The 17921-nt window shown below is 38.7% G+C and overlaps 1 protein-coding gene across 2 annotated transcripts; it reads left to right on the forward strand.

Annotated features, from left to right (window-relative positions):
- The first annotated feature begins 714 nt into the window (after positions 1–714).
- Positions 715–15563, forward strand: LOC135466340 (palmitoyltransferase ZDHHC17-like). 2 transcript variants are annotated; one of them, XM_064743772.1, is made up of 15 exons: positions 715–771; positions 1458–1702; positions 2613–2690; positions 3419–3489; positions 4387–4525; positions 4961–5126; positions 5646–5771; positions 6400–6539; positions 8580–8680; positions 9093–9217; positions 9550–9706; positions 11666–11749; positions 12037–12194; positions 13560–13657; positions 14030–15563. In XM_064743772.1, exons 1-15 carry the CDS (start codon positions 718–720, stop codon positions 14343–14345), a joined length of 2058 nt encoding a protein of 685 aa, XP_064599842.1. In that variant the 5' UTR covers positions 715–717; the 3' UTR covers positions 14346–15563. The 2 variants fall into 2 exon arrangements, with proteins under 2 accessions (XP_064599842.1, XP_064599843.1); XM_064743773.1 differs by having other exon boundaries at positions 744–771; positions 1468–1702.
- Positions 15564–17921: the final 2358 nt, after the last annotated feature.

A 17921-nucleotide genomic window follows, 5' to 3' on the forward strand; every position in this document is an offset into this window, starting at 1 on the left:
TCACTATACGACTGAAGTTGTTATATAAAAGGTGTAGGCCTACTCAGTAAAATACGTCAGCCCTTATATATTTGTTAGTAACAAATACATGTTGATGAGCTTACATCGCTCACGCCAGATCTATAAGAATTTGGACTTGGAAAGTTATCTGCAAAGATGGCACTTGTTTCTGCTTCCCCTCGCAGTCAGCACTGAGTGGTAAGAGCAAGGAGACAGGGCTAGTTGGCTAGGTGTCAGTATAATGTGACTGGGTGGGGTGTCATGTCTGACGTCTAGGGCGTGGTTCGACAGTGGCTGTATATATGCTTCAGTTTTATATGTAAATTTGTTCTGTCAAGGACAACACAGCCAGACTATAAAATATAGCGCCTATCAATTTTGATATACTTATTTCACTTATATGTTTTTAACGCCACAGGTCTGCTCAAGGAATTTTCGCTAATGTACGGTTACAGCAGGGTTTGTGGTGGGGGAAACCAGAGTAGGGCCTACCATACAAGGACAGCCCCTTGTGCATAAGAAACAGGATTAAAGCATGGTCATCATTTATTTATTTATTGCAGTATATTTGAGCGTTATCTTGTTTTAGGGAATTTACACCGGCGTTTGTATTGAGTGTGGTCTGCCTGGACGAGTTTCGTATTTCTGCATGGCCATGGTTTTGTGCTCTTCCGTTTGTACTGTAGGTTAGGTATTTTAGTTGTCTGTCAAAGAAACATGGCGGAGAGAGACCCGAGTTGCAACCCAGTTCAGCCAATTCTGTATGGTGATGTATGTAAACCTTAACATTATTCTTGCTGACATTCTGGTGTGTAGTGTCTCGGGCCTCCATGCCTTTAATCTTTAACAAACGATGATGTCTCAGGTCATTCCACACATTGAGTTTACTAGTGATGTTGTTGTTGTGATCAGGTTTCAACTTGTTGCCTTTGGCGTGAGGATGTTGGCTGTCAGTTGTTGCGAAACTACTGCCACCACTACTGCTTTATTTTTCTCTTAAGTTTTCCTTTACTTATTCGTGTTTTACGCTGCATTCATAAACGTTTCATTTATGTGACAGCGGTAATTTTTTTACTGAGTCGTAAATTTAGCATTGATCACTGAGCTTTTTGTTTTAATAATTCTGCTGCCTCAACGTTTCACGACTTCAATATGCTTTGATCAAAAGGATAATTGACTGTTTCTGTGTTAGTTTCAGGTCAGATTATCATTCTTTATGTCACCGATTATCACAAGTGTCAAACTTACACATTGTTACAATTCTCTGGGTTTCATTGATTTCGATCTTGTGAAAATCTTGGAAAAGGTGTTTAGCTTTAATTTCTGTGGTACTTTGTGGTAATCTTATGTCTTTAGAATGAAGAATAACCAGTTGTATATCTAAATGTGTAAATATTCTGAATTTGTGGTTTTGATACATTTGTCTGACTTTAATACACTTGTCTGAATTTTGTCAGGGTTGTACAGATGGGACATCACCAAATGCTCAGGCAGATGTGAACCCAGCATACCAGGCCAATCAGCCAACCAGCCCCTCAGTTGAGGATGTAAAGACATTTGACATTGTTCGAGCTACACAGTATGGGGTCTTGGAGCGATGTCAGGAGCTGGTCGAGGGAGGCTTCGATGTCAACCTCATGGACAAGGAAAATGTTAGCCTCCTTCACTGGGCAGCCATTAATAATAGAGGAGATATTGTTAGGTATGAACAAGTAATAAGACTTCAGGGGCCTCAATGGCCGAGGGGGTTAGCATGCCAACACGGCGCATTGACCCAGTCCCTCTCACCAATGATGTCGCTGTGAGTTTAAGTCCTGCTCATGCTGGCTTCCTCTCTGGCCATAAGTGGAAAGGTCTGCTAGCATAATGCTGGCCACCATCGTTTAAGTGAAATATTCTTGAGTACGGCATAAAATACCAGTTAAATAAATAAGTAAATAAATACTGACACTTTATAAATGGCATCCAGCTGTTGCTGTTTCAGTTGCAAGTTAAAGCCAAGAAGTTTGTTCAATATCTGGCAAAAATGGGTAGTTTACCCTGAGTGTTTTGGTTTCTCACCCACCACAAACCCTACCGCATTCATAGAAGTGAGAAATTATTGATCACAGCCTTGAACACCAGTCAATCAATCAATGAATCAAGCAGTCATCATAATGTCTTTTCATGAATGAATGAATGAATGATGTGTTTAACGTCGTACTGAAGAATTTTTCAGTCGCTTGAGGACGAGGTGTGATTAGGTGTGCGTACATATATGTGTCTCTTTGTGGCAGGACCAGTACACCCCACCAAGTTACATTGTGACGACACCAGGCCAACAAGTCCTGTTCCTTGCTCTAACTTCTCACTGCTGAGCGCCAAGAGAGGCAGCTATAAGTACCATTTTTAAAGTCTTTGATATGACCCGACCTTGGTTTGATCCCAGGTCTTCCGACGCTCTAACCATTAAGCCACCGAAGCGGTCCATCTTCTTGCGAAATATTTTGGTCTGAAATAGTATACCTGATATGTTGATATTACTTTTTCAATGAAAGAATTAGATTTGATACTCTTATTCTATTTCTGTTTATTGCAGTTTTCTTATGCTCTCATATTCATTATCTTTTCAGGTACTACATTGACAAAGGAGCCATTGTGGACAGGTTTGGAGGTGACCTGAATTCTACTCCATTGCATTGGGCGACCAGGTTTGATAAACATATGTGTGAATTTATAGATATGCTCCTTCCAAAAATGTTGATTAATGAAAAATAATCTGAGAGATATTTAATGTGTGAAGTGATTTTTAACTTTGGCGCTTCAAATAACTCTCTGTTAGATTTAAAAATGGGGCATAGGGCAACTTAAATATGGTGTGGTGAAGTAAGACTTGTGGGGCCTCCTTGGCTCAGTTGGTTAGCGCGCTAGCGTAGGGTAATGACTCAGGAGCCTCTCACCAATGCGGTCTCTGTGAGTTCGTCGAGCTCATTCTAGCTTCCTCTCCAGCAGTACGTGGTTCTGGTAGCAACATGCAGATGATCATGGGTTTCCCCCGGGCTCTGCCCAGTTTCTTCCCTGCATAATGCTGGCCGTCGTTGCATAAGTGAAATATTCTTGAGTACCTCGTAAAACACCAATCAAATAAATCAAATAAGTATGTCTTGAATAACCCCAAATTAAGATGAGATTAAAAAATATGGAGGACATATGTTGGGATTTGTGGGACCAGTCAAATATTTTTGGATTGTTAATATGTTACTGATGATCATGCTCACCCATTTCCAAACTTTACAGGGTGGCGGGGAGTCCTCCTTAGTACAGGGATGTTAGGGAGCTGTATTGTGTGCTGTCATGCTCTTAGTGCTTTATATGTAGCTGTTTGTTTATGCATGCTTGAATCATTCTGTTAATAGTCTGTGATGTTATGATGTTTCAGACAAGGGCACCTGCCGATGGTTGTCATGCTGATGTCATATGGAGCTGACCCCTCACTTAGAGATGGAGAGGGTAAGCTGTGTAGAGAGGAATGAAATGTGTAGAATATATGGAGTATTGGCTGTGTGAACTGGGTGCTGAGTGTTACTTTGTGTGTTTATATGATAACTATCTCGGGTGGGCATAAAAAAATGGGCCGTTCTTTGATAGTACATTGCTTCTTTATCCTTTGTTCAAAGCCTTGCAAACTTTAAACATTCAAATGGCTTGATTTTGTTAAAATAATGACAAATTTTAAAGGTCATAGCTTGAGTAGTCTGTACATAGGGTTTAAAACGAAAACAAAGCCTTCAAAACGCACGTTCCGGTGACCCACATTGCGTCACCTGTCAGGTGTCGGGCGCGCGCTGCACCTGTGTAACATGCATCAAGCACTGCTGGAAAAAAATTACTTTTAAGGAGATTCGGGACTCAATCAGTTCATGGAAGAAACGTTTGGGCGCTGTTTGCCGAGAAGATGGAGGATCAATTGATCACCTTTTCAAGTAAAACCAGGTAGAACATCATTTTGAAATGCCTGGAACGTGTCTTTGACTCTATTTTGATTTTGGTCCCATGAACAGAAATCTTAAGGGATGAAATAGAAATTTGGTCTGTATACTTAGGACGTAATGGCTTTTGAGTGTGTAATTTTTTAGAAGCTGACGTAAGAGGGTTTTGGAGATATTGAGTGTCAGAGAACGGCCCATTTTTTTATGCCCACCTAATATATTACCTAACTAGACTTTTATTACTATTCTTGTATACCATGATAATATATGTGTAATATATACATAGCATGTTTTGCACACCAAAGAGAGCAACGCAGATTGAAACACCTTGGTGATGGATGAATTAGTACATTTTTCCCATTATGTACAAACTCTAAACATGGCCAGATAATGTTTTATATCCATCTGTATGTTCCAGGCTGTAGCTGTATACATCTGGCTGCTCAGTTTGGCCACACGTCCATAGTAGCCTATCTCATAGCCAAAGGGCAGGACCCAGACATGCTGGACAAGAATGGAATGACTGCGCTGATGTGGGCAGCCTACAGAGTGTTCTCGTATGTGCCCTCCCATAATGACATTGTTTTTAAAGTTACCAGTATTATGTATGATTGCCATGAAATTATTTTCAAACAAAAGATTCCTAAAAGACCATTGTGGTTCGTAGGATGGAAGTAGTTTAATGCCTAGTGTTGGACAAAACTTTACATTGTTTTAATAATCACAGAGTGTTTGGGATACTCATCATTAAAGTCTTAAACTTTTCTTCCAAGTCAAACATGGATGAAATCACGTGGTCATTTATTTTAATGATCTTCCAGGGTTACCTGTCTAAGTTGCTGGAGAACTTTTTATACCTTTGGAAATTTGGTCTCTAATACCATTATGCACCTATAAAACTGCTACTGAGTACATCAGCTTTTGTATTCACAGTAGTGTTTGTTAAGGTTTGAAAACTGATCATGAGGTCTTTATTTGGTACTTTATTACAGGTATGACCCCTGTCGTCTTCTCCTTACTTTGGGTGCCAATGGAAACAAGGCAGACAAACTGCAGGGTAACACGCCGCTTCACTGGGCATGTACATCAGAGAATACTGTCATCATCAGGCTGCTGCTAGAGACACCAGGCATTGAAATTGACAAGCTCAACAACAATGTAAGCTTTTCTATGGAACTTATGAATGTTCATATGTTGTCTTTCTAGTTTTAACAGAACATATGGTGACATTCACATCTTTTATAGGCTTTTTTCTAGATTTTTCTTCATCAAGACTTTACAACTTTCTTGAAATTTTGAAATCTTAGCCATATATTTGGAAAAGCATTGTTTGTGAAAAGAAATGTATATTGCAGATTTGCATATTATGTTTTTGTAGTAAATATGGCACTACATTAAGCCCCAAGCATTCATTCATTTATTAAATACGTTTCATGCACTTGCTGGTTTTACATGACCAGATTGAAGCACGATTCATTTTGCCTTCTTTGAAGAGCAGCCATGTGTTACAGCTGTCACAAGAAAAGATGTCCAGGATTTAATGTAATGAGATTTAATATATACCAGAGAAGTTTGAACACGTGACAAAAATGAACACCAATAAGATATATCAGTTAAGTACTGCAGTGTTAATTTAGGGTGCTAGCTATAATGGTTTTGTTGTTTTACCTTTTTTAGGGTCAGACCCCAATGGACATTGCTGTGTCTAAGAAGAGCACAGGTGTGGTGAAGCGCTTGTGGCTGGAGAGGTCACAGAGAGGCCTGGACCAGAAACACTGCCTGAAGGGCTTCACATCTAATAAGGTCAGTGACTAGCCTTGCTGGGTACCTAACAGAGTTGTCATCTTCTAGAATATATCTTCTGTCCTGTTGATATCTAACTCATCTACTTACAGAAGCACGTCCAAATCTTCTGAAACCAGGGTGGATGAGATGAAAGATTTTTCAGAAGGCTTTCTTGTCATTCCACAAGCTGCAATTCAAGTTGCCCTGCTGTTCTGTAAAACAGCTGGGTACTGTTTGTTTCAGAGTTCTCAACATGTGCCTGAACAGGCAACAATGAAACAAAAACATAGACTCGCATTAAATGTAGCATACGGAGATCCTGGTCATAGATCAATGATGTGGCCCTAAACTGTACCCCAAAAGGTTGATTCTAAGGTGGGGAGTTTAAGGGAAACAATTGTATTTTAATAGAATTCATTGCTTTTTAATCATTTTAGGTTAGGTATGTCCTTCTTGATGAATGAAATGACTTAATCATTATGCCAGTGTGGTTATGCCTGGGTATTTAACACTGTACTTTTATGAAGTTAGAATGAAGATCAAAGGTTTCTTTTAGTTAAAAGGTTTTTGTTTTATTGTGTATACTTACGGATCAGTTTTGCATTGTGAGTGATGATCAGAGTTGTCTCCACTTGGTGTGTTACAGGCGTTCCGAAACAGAATCATGTGGCTGTTCCCCTTCTTCATGATATTCACCATCGGCTATGCCTTTGAGTTCAAAAGTCCATGGTGGATGAAAATTCTTGTTATAGTCTCCTTGTTTTTTATTGTCAGAACAGTCACTAGGTAAGTGTCTTCACTGTTAGATACCATGTCTAGGGGGGAGATCTGAATAACCTTAGGAGTACAGATGAAAACATTGAAAAAAAGCCAAAGAAAAAAAAAACAAAACAAATAACTAACATGCATATTTGAGAAAACTTGTAACCTGGGGCAGTGACATTCCACAATTCACAGACAGATGAACTTGGATCTACAGATACATAGGATTGTTGCTATAATTCTGTAAAGAGAGAGGACATGCCTGGTTTGTAAATTTTTGCATTACCTCCTTTCTTGTTGACCCGAACATTTTCCTTGAGATGATTTAGATCAGTAATCCTGATATCCAGAATATTACTAAAACTGTGAATCTCTTATTATGGTGCAGAAGAATGTAAAGCTGTTCTTAAGATATAGATTTATTTATTTATTTGATTGGTGTTTTACGCCATACTCACAAAGGGTATAGTTAGGGTATAGAAGAATGCATAGCTGGTCTTGGGGGGATAGAAGAGTATAAAGCCGCTCCTATGGTATGGAAGAGTATAAAACTCTTCTTAGAGTATAGAAGAGTACAAAGCTGCTCTTAGGATACAGAAAAGTATTAAGTTGCTCTTAGGGTATGGAAGAGTATAAAGCTGCCCTTAGTGTATGAAAGTTTATTTCTACACGCGGTAGATTCTAGGCCCACCATTGGTTTAGAGTGGTCATATGCAGTGTGGTGAAATGTTTTCCTCACACCACACTCGCATGACTCGCCAAGTGCAGCTGTCATGTAGATCTGATGAAAAGCAAGTCAAATATGCCGCTGCACTGATTACTGTCATTTTACTGTTATTTTTTTTCTTATTTTTGACCATGTAGTGACATCAGATTTGTCTGTGATGACCCCAGCTGAACCCAGGCCAGTCTAGAAATCCGACAGAAATCTCTCTATCACGCTCAGATATCTAGCAGCAATAGTTACAATTTACATTTACAACAACTTTGCACTCGACCTAATTTCACTGCAGAGATTTATTTATTTATTTATTTGATTGGTGTTTTATGCCGTACTCAAGAATATTTCACTTATATGATGGCGGCCAGCATTATGATTGGAGAAAACTGGACAGAGCTCGGGGGAAACCCACCACCATCCGCAGGTTGCTGACTGACCTTCCCGCCAGAGAGGAAGCCAGCATGAGCTGGACTTGAACTCATAGCGACCGCATTGTTGAGAGGCTCCTGGGTCCAACTGAGCCACGGAGGCCCCCCACTGAAGAGAAGTGGACGAAACGACCTTTTTGTTACTTTCAATTGCTATTGAGACAACTTAATCTGTTGCTGATATTCTCTGGATGTAACATCATCAAGTTAAATATCCATTGTTAAAAAATTATAAGTAAAATAGAGCACAATTGTTTTATATTTATGCCATGCAGAATTTGCGCTTAGAAGTCAGGAGACTCAGGATCAAGCTTGGGTTGGGTCATACCAAAGATACCAAAAATGGTACTTGTTGCTGCCTCGCTTGGCACAGAGCACTGAGACGTTAGAGCAAGGAAACAGTGTCATGTCTGGTGTTTTCGGCATCAGTGGCGGCAGCAATTTAACAGCATGGACTTTCCTTGCTACAGGAAGACACAATATCCGTACATACACCTAATGACTCCTGGTCGTCATGTGACTGAAAAATTGTTTAGCTTGACACATATGTATATATCTACATACATATACACACATACAGAAGTTAAACTTTCCAAAGTTAGTCTCCGGTTGACCTGCATGTAGGTCTATATTTGATGTCACACTTTGACCTGATTTCGCACAATCTTTCTCAATTTCTTTTCTAATTTTTATGAAAATCTGGTTAGTCCTGGGGAATACTACACTCCCGCTTCGCATAATTTTTTTTTGCAAGATCGAGGTTATCAGTAATTCTAAATGCCCTTATATCAGGAGAATGTTTGTTTGGAATGTTGAAGTTAACGGTATTGTGTGTATTGCACTTGCCATCACCCCTGTGGAGTACCTCTGTACTAACCCCCCTAACTTAGTCTCTCACTGTTCATGATTCTCCAGGTATTTCTTTGACCAGACCGTGCAGGAGATTCTACCCATATCACTCTACCTGTCCACCAAATTTTGGATGTACTGGACCTGGTTTGTCTACTTCTGGCCCTGTATCCTTTACCTAGACATGCCTACCAGGGATGTCAATAATGTGGGAATTGTAAATCAGGGTTTTGTATTGCCGTGATTGGGTGTACCTCATAATTGATCACAGATGGACAATGATATTGACAATTTAGAAAAAAATTATAAAGATATTACTGGTATATTATTGTTTTGTTGAAAGAAATGAGGAACTGAGTATAGTCACATTTTTAGGTGATAAAATCTGGGTACGGACTAAATTGGCTGCAAGTCATGCATTGATCGGTACTCTTAAGTTTGTGACAGGAGTAATATTAAGTATGCTAATCACCTTTATATGTACTTGTATGCTAAATATGACCAGATAACGTTTAAAACATCACGCTCTGCTTCTTGTTTAACCATTGATAAATCTCATACCTTCTTAACCAAGCCCAGATGTGTCTGATTTCACAACTCAGCTGCTGTTTGGGATAAACACCATTCTGTTGATGTATAATTTTCTCAAAGCCTGGAAAATGGACCCTGGATATGTGAAGGTTGCCAGGGAGGAGAAAATCCAGGTACGGTTTATGTATTTTTTTTAACAGTAAATATTGTTCTTGAAGAGTTATACATATATTCAAAAAGCATCACACACATGTATGTACCAGAAAATGTTGTCATGCATGTATCCAATTTCTCCAATTTTAAAACATTTGTGCCAAAGAGTGGATGATCATGCTCCACCTGTGGTTTGTTTGCATACATGTACTTTTGTTAGTACATAATGTCCAGGATATGTTAAGATGCACCCTAACTGCATCTTAAGAAATAAAAACGGTACGTTTCATGAATCCTTTGACTTGTAATATTTGTGGGATATCCATGTAAACAGGTACTTTTGTTTGTATAGAACATCCTGGATTTAGCTGAGAATCAGTCCATGACCCTGGAACAGTTCTGTAGCACCTGTCTGACACGCCGACCCATCCGCTCCAAACACTGCTCCATGTGTAACCGCTGTGTGGCCAAGTTTGACCATCACTGCCCCTGGGTGGGCAACTGTGTAGGTGAGTAACTTTACCCTGACTGCCTCAGTTCATGTCTTCAACTGTGTTGGTGGATGGGTTATTTAGTTCTTATTAACACTGTCCCTAAGCTTGGCAATTGTGTGAATGTGGAACTTGACTCTTAGCATCAGAGCACTGGCTATGCACAATCATGGTAGGGTAACTTGACTGTAAGCATCACTGGCCTGGGTGGGCAACTCTATGGGTGTGCCTCTTTATGAGTGGGTAACTCCTAATGGGAGCATCACTGGCCTGGGTGGGCATCACTGGCCTGGGTGGGCAACTCTGTGAGTGGGTAACTCTCACTGGGGGCATCACAGATCTGGATAGGCAATATTTGAATGGGTCACTGTAATGGTGAATAATTTTATTCTGGGTATCAGGGATTTAGGTGGGTAACTGTGTAGAAGGGTAACATTAATCTAAGTATGAGAGACATGGATGGGTAAATATGTGGGTAGGTACCTTTACTCTGAACATCACAGACCTGGATGGGTAAATATGTGGGTAGGTACCTTTACTCTGAACATCACTTACTTGATTTAGGTAACTTAGCTTTTATTACCACTGACCCATGAATGTGTTTATAGATGACTTAGATCTTTGTATTTAGTATGACTGACCCTAAGTTGGCAACTCTGTGGGTGGTTAAGTATTACCATCCCTGACCACGGGTGTGTCTTTTAGTGTTGGTGGGTAAGCGTGCTCTTATTATTACTGTGGGGTGTTTGTTGGTTTTCGGTGCATCTTGTAATAACTGCTGACATCTTTGAAGGGTCAAACTCAGTTTACACAGCTGGATGAGATTTCCATCTTACATCTAGCTGACATCGTCTGTTAGGGTCAAAGTATTAAATTTGTGTTACGTTTTTCTTTATAGTAAATATAAACAGTAAATATCTATATTTTTTAGATATATCTATATCTAAACAACTTTATGATTAATGATATGTCTTTCATTATTTGTTTTTATATTTTCTTGTGTTTCAGGTGCAAACAGCTGCAAGTACTTCATAGGATATCTGTTTTTTCTTGTGTTTCAGGTGCAAACAACCCCAAGTATGTCATAGGATATCTGTTTTTTCTTGTGTTTCAGGTGCAAACAACCCCAAGTATGTCATAGGATATCTGTTTTTTTTCTTGTGTTTCAGGTGCAAACAACCACAAGTATGTCATAGGATATCTGGTTTTTTTTCTTGTGTTTCAGGTGCAAACAACCACAAGTACTTCATAGGATATCTGTTTTTTCTTGTGTTTCAGGTGCAAACAACCCCAAGTATGTCATAGGATATCTGTTTTTTTTCTTGTGTTTCAGGTGCAAACAACCACAAGTACTTCATAGGATATCTGTTTTTTCTTGTGTTTCAGGTGCAAACAACCCCAAGTATGTCATAAGATATCTGTTTTTTTCTTGTGTTTCAGGTGCAAACAACCACAAGTACTTCATAGGATATCTGTTTTTTCTTGTGTTTCAGGTGCAAACAACCCCAAGTATGTCATAGGATATCTGTTTTTTTCTTGTGTTTCTGGTGCAAACAACCACAAGTATATCATAGGATATCTGTTTTTTTCTTGTGTTTCAGGTGCAAACAACCACAAGTACTTCATAGGATATCTGTTTTTTCTTGTGTTTCAGGTGCAAACAACCCCAAGTATGTCATAGGATATCTGTTTTTTTTCTTGTGTTTCAGGTGCAAACAACCACAAGTATATCATAGGATATCTGTTTTTTCTTGTGTTTCAGGTGCAAACAACCCCAAGTATGTCATAGGATATCTGTTTTTTTCTTGTGTTTCAGGTGCAAACAACCACAAGTACTTCATAGGATATCTGTTTTTTCTTGTGTTTCAGGTGCAAACAACCCCAAGTATGTCATAGGATATCTGTTTTTTTCTTGTGTTTCAGGTGCAAACAACCACAAGTATATCATAGGATATCTGTTTTTTTCTTGTGTTTCAGGTGCAAACAACCACAAGTACTTCATAGGATATCTGTTTTTTCTGTTTGGGCTGATCATGTGGTTTATGCATGGATGCTTCACGTGTATGTATGATTTTCTTTTCATTAAAATCAATTAACCATAGATTTTAATGTTGTACTGAATTTGGCTTCAGAATGCTAGGAATGAAAAAGACCACCAGATAATTTGATTTTCATACACGTATTTCTTACCTGTGTAGTGACATCACCTTATGAAGTTCAAAGCCTATTTATTTGTTGTGAGATAATTTGCATTTGATGTATGTATTTGTGTGTAGATCAAAACAACCTTAAAGTAAACAGCAGACAGAAATCAAGTCTACTTATCTCAGCTGTCTCCCCTTAAACAGATTGGGATGCGAACTGTCCCTGGTCTTTCTACGAGGAGGGAATTACAGGTGTGCTTTGGAAGATCTGCAGTCACTCCCCCTGGGTAGGCTGGATGGGGCTGAATGGTCTGATTCACCTAGGCTGGGTGGCAGCTCTTCTTTGCTGTCAGCTCTACCAGGTAAGCATTAAGCCTTGGATCATGCTCAGTTTCTATTGACTGGTGAACACTCTTGCTTTTTTTTTTAATATGCTCAATGTTGTGCTTCATTCAATTTAATGTAACAAAATCAACACGAACACAGTGTGGCAGCAGTTTAGTCTAATGGGATCAGAGAATAGCTTGATTAATTAGAAAACAAAGGAAAATCAGGTAACATGATCTGACATAGTTTTATTATTATCCAGTAGGGCTTCACTGAATTGCCTCCCTTGGGATCAATCGCCATTTAAATCTTTTGTGTGTTTAGGAGTAAACTGTCGTTAGGTGGGACCTCTAAGTGTAGGTAATAGCGAGTTACAAAGTGCATGTGGAACAAGCTAGGTGAAGATTTCCTTCATCAGATATTTTAATTTTGTTAAATTATGTCTTAAAGCCCAGGATAAACAATTTATGTTGCTTTTAAGCCATTGATTTATTTATTTATTTGACTGGTGTTTTACGCTGTACTCAAGAATATTTCACTTATACGACGACGGCCAGCATTGTGGTGGGAGGAAACCGGGCAGAGCCCGGGGGAAACCCACGACCATCTTCAGGTTGCTGGCATACCTTCCCACGTACGACTGGAGAGGAAGCCAGCATGAGCTGGACTTGAACTCACAGCGATTGCATTGGTGAGAGACTCCTGGGTCGTTACGCTGCGCTAGCATGCTAACCAACTGAGCCACGGAGGTTCCTTTAAGCCATTGAAAGGAAATTTAAATATCCTCTGATGAAATATATATGTAAATGTAAAACAGATAACTTTGACAAATTCCATAATATATGTTCCAAAGCTGAGAATGAACAGCTTAAAACCTCTTGAAATTTCAGCGACATTTCAATGGCTGATATCATGATTTTCTACATTCTGTCACCTATAAAATAATTGTCACTGTTGTGACATAACTGCATAGGCCGACTTCAATAGTCAAGTTCCTACCTGTTGTAGTGTCATTCCTCAAAAAATAACTTCACATTACATCGTAGCTATTATTGCGTGGCATGGGAGGTAATTCAGAGGATGCCTATACAGGCTCTAAGCATCCTTTTTTTTCCGTATGTATGCATGTACAGGTATACAGTGCAGAAGATTTTTGTATAATGTAGATCGTACCTTTGAAGTTCTCATTGTTATAATGGCATGTATTGTCATTCATACATATCAGCTAGGGAGATGATCTGTTGTCTGTTAAATGATTTATTTTCTGAATAAAACTTGTATATATGACGGTTCTGTAAGATTATACTTTGTTTCTACTTAACCAGTATTTGTTGAAATTTTGCAGTTGTTTTTCCTTTCTGTTGTCACCATCAGCAAACATTTCCTTTGCTTTCTGACAGGTGATTTTCCTAAGCATGACCACCAATGAGAGACTCAATATTCACAGATACTCACACTTCAATGCTGGAAAGCCCAACTCTCACGCTAGTCCATTCCAGTATGTTGTTTTACTGGTCATAATTGACTTATCAGTGGTTTAATAATTGATGTATCTTTGTGTTCATTTTGCTAAAACTTTCACTGTATGATCAGGATTTTTTTTTTTGGGATGTTATCATTGCATTTAAGTTCAATCCGTAATCTAACAGTACCAGAAATTAAATATGTGTTCAAGGAAATTTGATAACTGAGCAGAAAGAAAGTTTAACTAAAAGTGATCTTTTTTAATTTAAATGTAACATTTGTGGCCTACACCAGAGTTTGGAAATAACTTTTTAGATAGATTTAAATTAAACTTGGATTTTTTTGTTTTGGTGTCCAGTCAGTAAACCTCAATGAAATAAGAAAAAACTTTTTATTTTTTACTTAGTCGTGGATATCTGAAAAACTTGGTGGACTTTTTCGGCTGGCGCTGTTGTGGGTTATGTCGTCCTAACAAAGTGGACTGGACCAAGGAATTTGAACTGAATGATTCCACCCTGTCTAATGTCATCAGCAGCTTGGATGAGTTCAAGAGGTCACAGACCTATCAGCATTCCAAGACAGGGTACAGCAGTCACCATGGAGACGGCGGCCATGGTCATAGCCACACCCACCAACATAGTTCTAACTGTAAACATAATCAGCACAGCCACCAGGCAGGCAGTGGGCCTCAGCAGGGTCGCGAGAACTTTCAGTTTGTCTGACTTGTTGGCGGTTGTGTGTGTTTGTTAAAGATGTATGGCAAGTCTGGTGAAGAATCCTATGAAAAGTAAAGTTGAAACACATCCACCTAAATTGAGCTGTGCCTTTGGGTATGGAGACATTGTGATATACATGTTTATTGATATAGGAAGACATTTGTTCATAAGTGTGTATGATGATCCATTATTTGGCTTATGTGAAGCGCTTTTTTAAATGAATTTATATTTTCCTGCACCATTTCTCGTTAGTGATTTTTTAAGGGCAATCAGCCCCTATTCTGATATGATTTTCACGATAATGTTTGTTAATGAAATTTCTCTTAACTTATTTTGCCTCCGCTCAATAGGCCAATGTGATTTATGGGAAAAGTTTTAAAAATGTATTTAATAACTTGTGTGAAAGTGAGTCCTGAACTGTTTTCCATACATTGTGCTAGTTCAGATGGTCAAAATTGTAAAGCGAGTCCATCTTGTTTACTTCCTCCGGGCAGATGGCAGTCCTGAGTCTTACATATCAGGTAGTGAAAGTGTTATTCCTGAGTTGGTGAGTCTGTAGTTCATTCACTGATCATACATGAAAAAAAAATGGTATCATCATGTGACCTGTTTTATCAAGTGAAATCCAGATGATAATGACATACATTTTTGGCTGATATGAAGATATATTTTCAACATTTGTACATACGTTATAGAATCCACTAGTTAATTTATTACTGCCGTCTGCAGGCCAAGCTGATTTGTTGTATCCACAACCTTAGATGACTAGGCCATATAACTGAGGATGCCATGACATGGTTATTGGGTTATTTATATCTACTTTATATTTCATACTGTAAGACTGAAATGATTTTCTTATCATGAGACTGTTTGATCTTCAGAGCCTGTAGCCTCAGTATAATTGTCAATCGGTAATTTTGAGGATGAACATATTTATAATTTATAACAGAGAGCTTCAGTTCAAAATAAGCATTCAGTGTTGTAACATTAATCATTCAGAATAAATCAAATTAGATGGAAAGCAGGAGTAGGTTTTCTCGTAGGTTTTCCCAAATCTCCTTTATCCTCACAATAGGAACTAGCTCATAATTGTGTACATGTTACAGTAGAGTAGAACTTGGGGGAGCCGTATCAGACTATCATGTAAATCCCTATCATTCTTTATTTTGCGCTCTTGAAGATTGGAAAATCCAAGTGGTGGTAAATAAGTTATCTTGTGTGTGTGTGTGTATATATATATATATATATATATATATATATATATATATATATATGTAGTGCCATATAGTCAAGCTGTTCTTATGCTAGCTGTAAGTACCACATGTACGGCATGTATGATGAGGTAACAACTGGCAGGGTTTGTTCCCTTTTGTATGGTGTAGCTTTTGTACAGGGATTTTGTACTTGTTGATGTGAATCAGTGGAATATATAACTGTTGTACAGTCTGTATATTGTACCTGAGATGACGGTTTGAGTTTTAATGCAACATCATTGGACAGATCAGTATTATTTGAATATACATTTACTTCAAAAGTCATTGGTCTTCCTCAGTAAAATGTAAGTATGTGTATAAGGCTTTACCCTGTAAGACATATCTTTGACCTGGAACTAATATTAAATTGTTAGTTTCAGCTTTGACCAAAAAAAGCAGTGCTTGAAACACTGGATGTCTAAGCTTTCAATATCTGTCATTAATCTGTATGACCAGTCATCGTTGTCTTCATTCAGTGTATCTGTCCATCTGTCATGTGTATATGTAGCCACAGATTGTAAAAATTGGTACACACTTAGGGTATCAAAACAACAGGGGCCCATCAGTTACAAATTCATAGGCTTTGTTGTTGTTGTTTCCCAGCTGTGAAAACGGCTTGCCCGTCAAATATGGGTGCTAGGAAGCTTGTCCAGGTTGTTTGCTTTAGTTTCCATTTATGAATACTTAGGTGATACCCCCACACTACACCAGACTGAGATTGGAGACTTGGAGTGATCAACATTCTGCAGAATTGATACTCATCCATGTATGCCGTTATCTGATCATTGCGTATCAGTGTGACAAGGTTACATTACACTAAACCAGATCACGTCTACAGGCATGCTTTGTTTACCATTTGATTCAGTTTAGATCTGGAAGCTGATGTTAACACGAGACCTGGAAAAAAATTGTGCGACTGCAGCTACAGTTGCATCATTGCAAATGGGAACCCAGCAAACACCCGAAAATAGGACTGTTGACAGGAAAAGGGGAAACTCGCAGACAGGCTACACAAAATGGTTCAAATCGCTGTACATTGTCGTCTGCTTTGATGCAGCAATGTTTGTTACTACCTAGGTATGTTATGACCACACATACACCTATAATTGTGATGTAATAAAGGAAAGAACGAAAGAGTTTATAGCTTTGGACCTATTTGTTTACGAATGGCAAGGAGCTTTTTGGGTTCCCCATTGATATCAAATGTTTCTACTCAGCTGATTATGATGATGTCACATTCATGTATTTATTTATTTGATTGGATTTTTGCATCTTGCTCAAGATTATTTCACTTTTATGACAGCAACCAGCATTATGGTGGAAGGAAACCGGCGACCATCTGCAGATTGCTGACTGACCTTCCCACATTTGAGTGTCACATGAAAGATAGCAAAATTTAACTATCGGTACTGATTCATTGTAGCATTGTAAACGTTCATTCAGTTTTTGAATATGCAACCTCCCCAAAACAGATTCTGATTGCATATCTCCTGAGAGGAGAACATTGCTCTTTCCAGATATCTCTTATGAAACAAGACATCAAAATATAGCCTACTGTAGGCATTTTGAGGCTTCAGTAAATAGTCTTGAGCAGATGAGAAGTCGATTAAAAACCTTTGATGTCTAAAATAACCCTATTAAATACATTTGTGTTTTACATTGAGCCAGGACTATAAAATTTTATAGGGCACTCTTGTCATACTGTATAGGGCTACGTGTATGTCCGGATATACTTAGTGGAAACCTAAACTGCTGCTACTGGGTGGTTAATATATCTAGCTCATGTGCACATGAAAATATATATGTAAACTGTGTTGTTTGGCACAGTACATGATGAAAGAAAACTTTGGTGAAGTAGCGTTATGCAAGAGTGCTAAATGTTCAGGCTGTTAATTGTATACTCCAGCACCAACCCTCACAATCCTGTCATTCAATCCGTTCTATGGTGAGAAATGGTAATATATCAATGAACAGAGCTGTTAACACAGCTGTCCAGCTAACTGATAGGCTTTTGTGTGGCTTTGTGCGCAGTTTGAGTACAGTCTACCTCAACACAATGTTCCTGAGGGTCATCTAAAGTCACGAGCAACAGAGACTTTTTCAAAGTGCGTGGAGGGGGACCTGGTAGGGCTTTGGATGCAACCGACTTTCAAATTAGGTAAGGGTCCAGATAGCTGCTCGAAAAGAAAGCAGTGGTGGGGCCGGAAAGGGGGAGCATAGACACCGCAAAGCAAATGATTGATATGACAGCCATTTCAATCCGGTTTCTGTTGTGGATTGTTGATCTAGAATTGAAACTGTTGTCAGAAGCTGTTTTTAAATTTTTCGG

Source organism: Liolophura sinensis, chromosome 6, assembly GCF_032854445.1.
Source record: "Liolophura sinensis isolate JHLJ2023 chromosome 6, CUHK_Ljap_v2, whole genome shotgun sequence".
Lineage (NCBI taxonomy): Eukaryota > Metazoa > Mollusca > Polyplacophora > Chitonida > Chitonidae > Liolophura > Liolophura sinensis.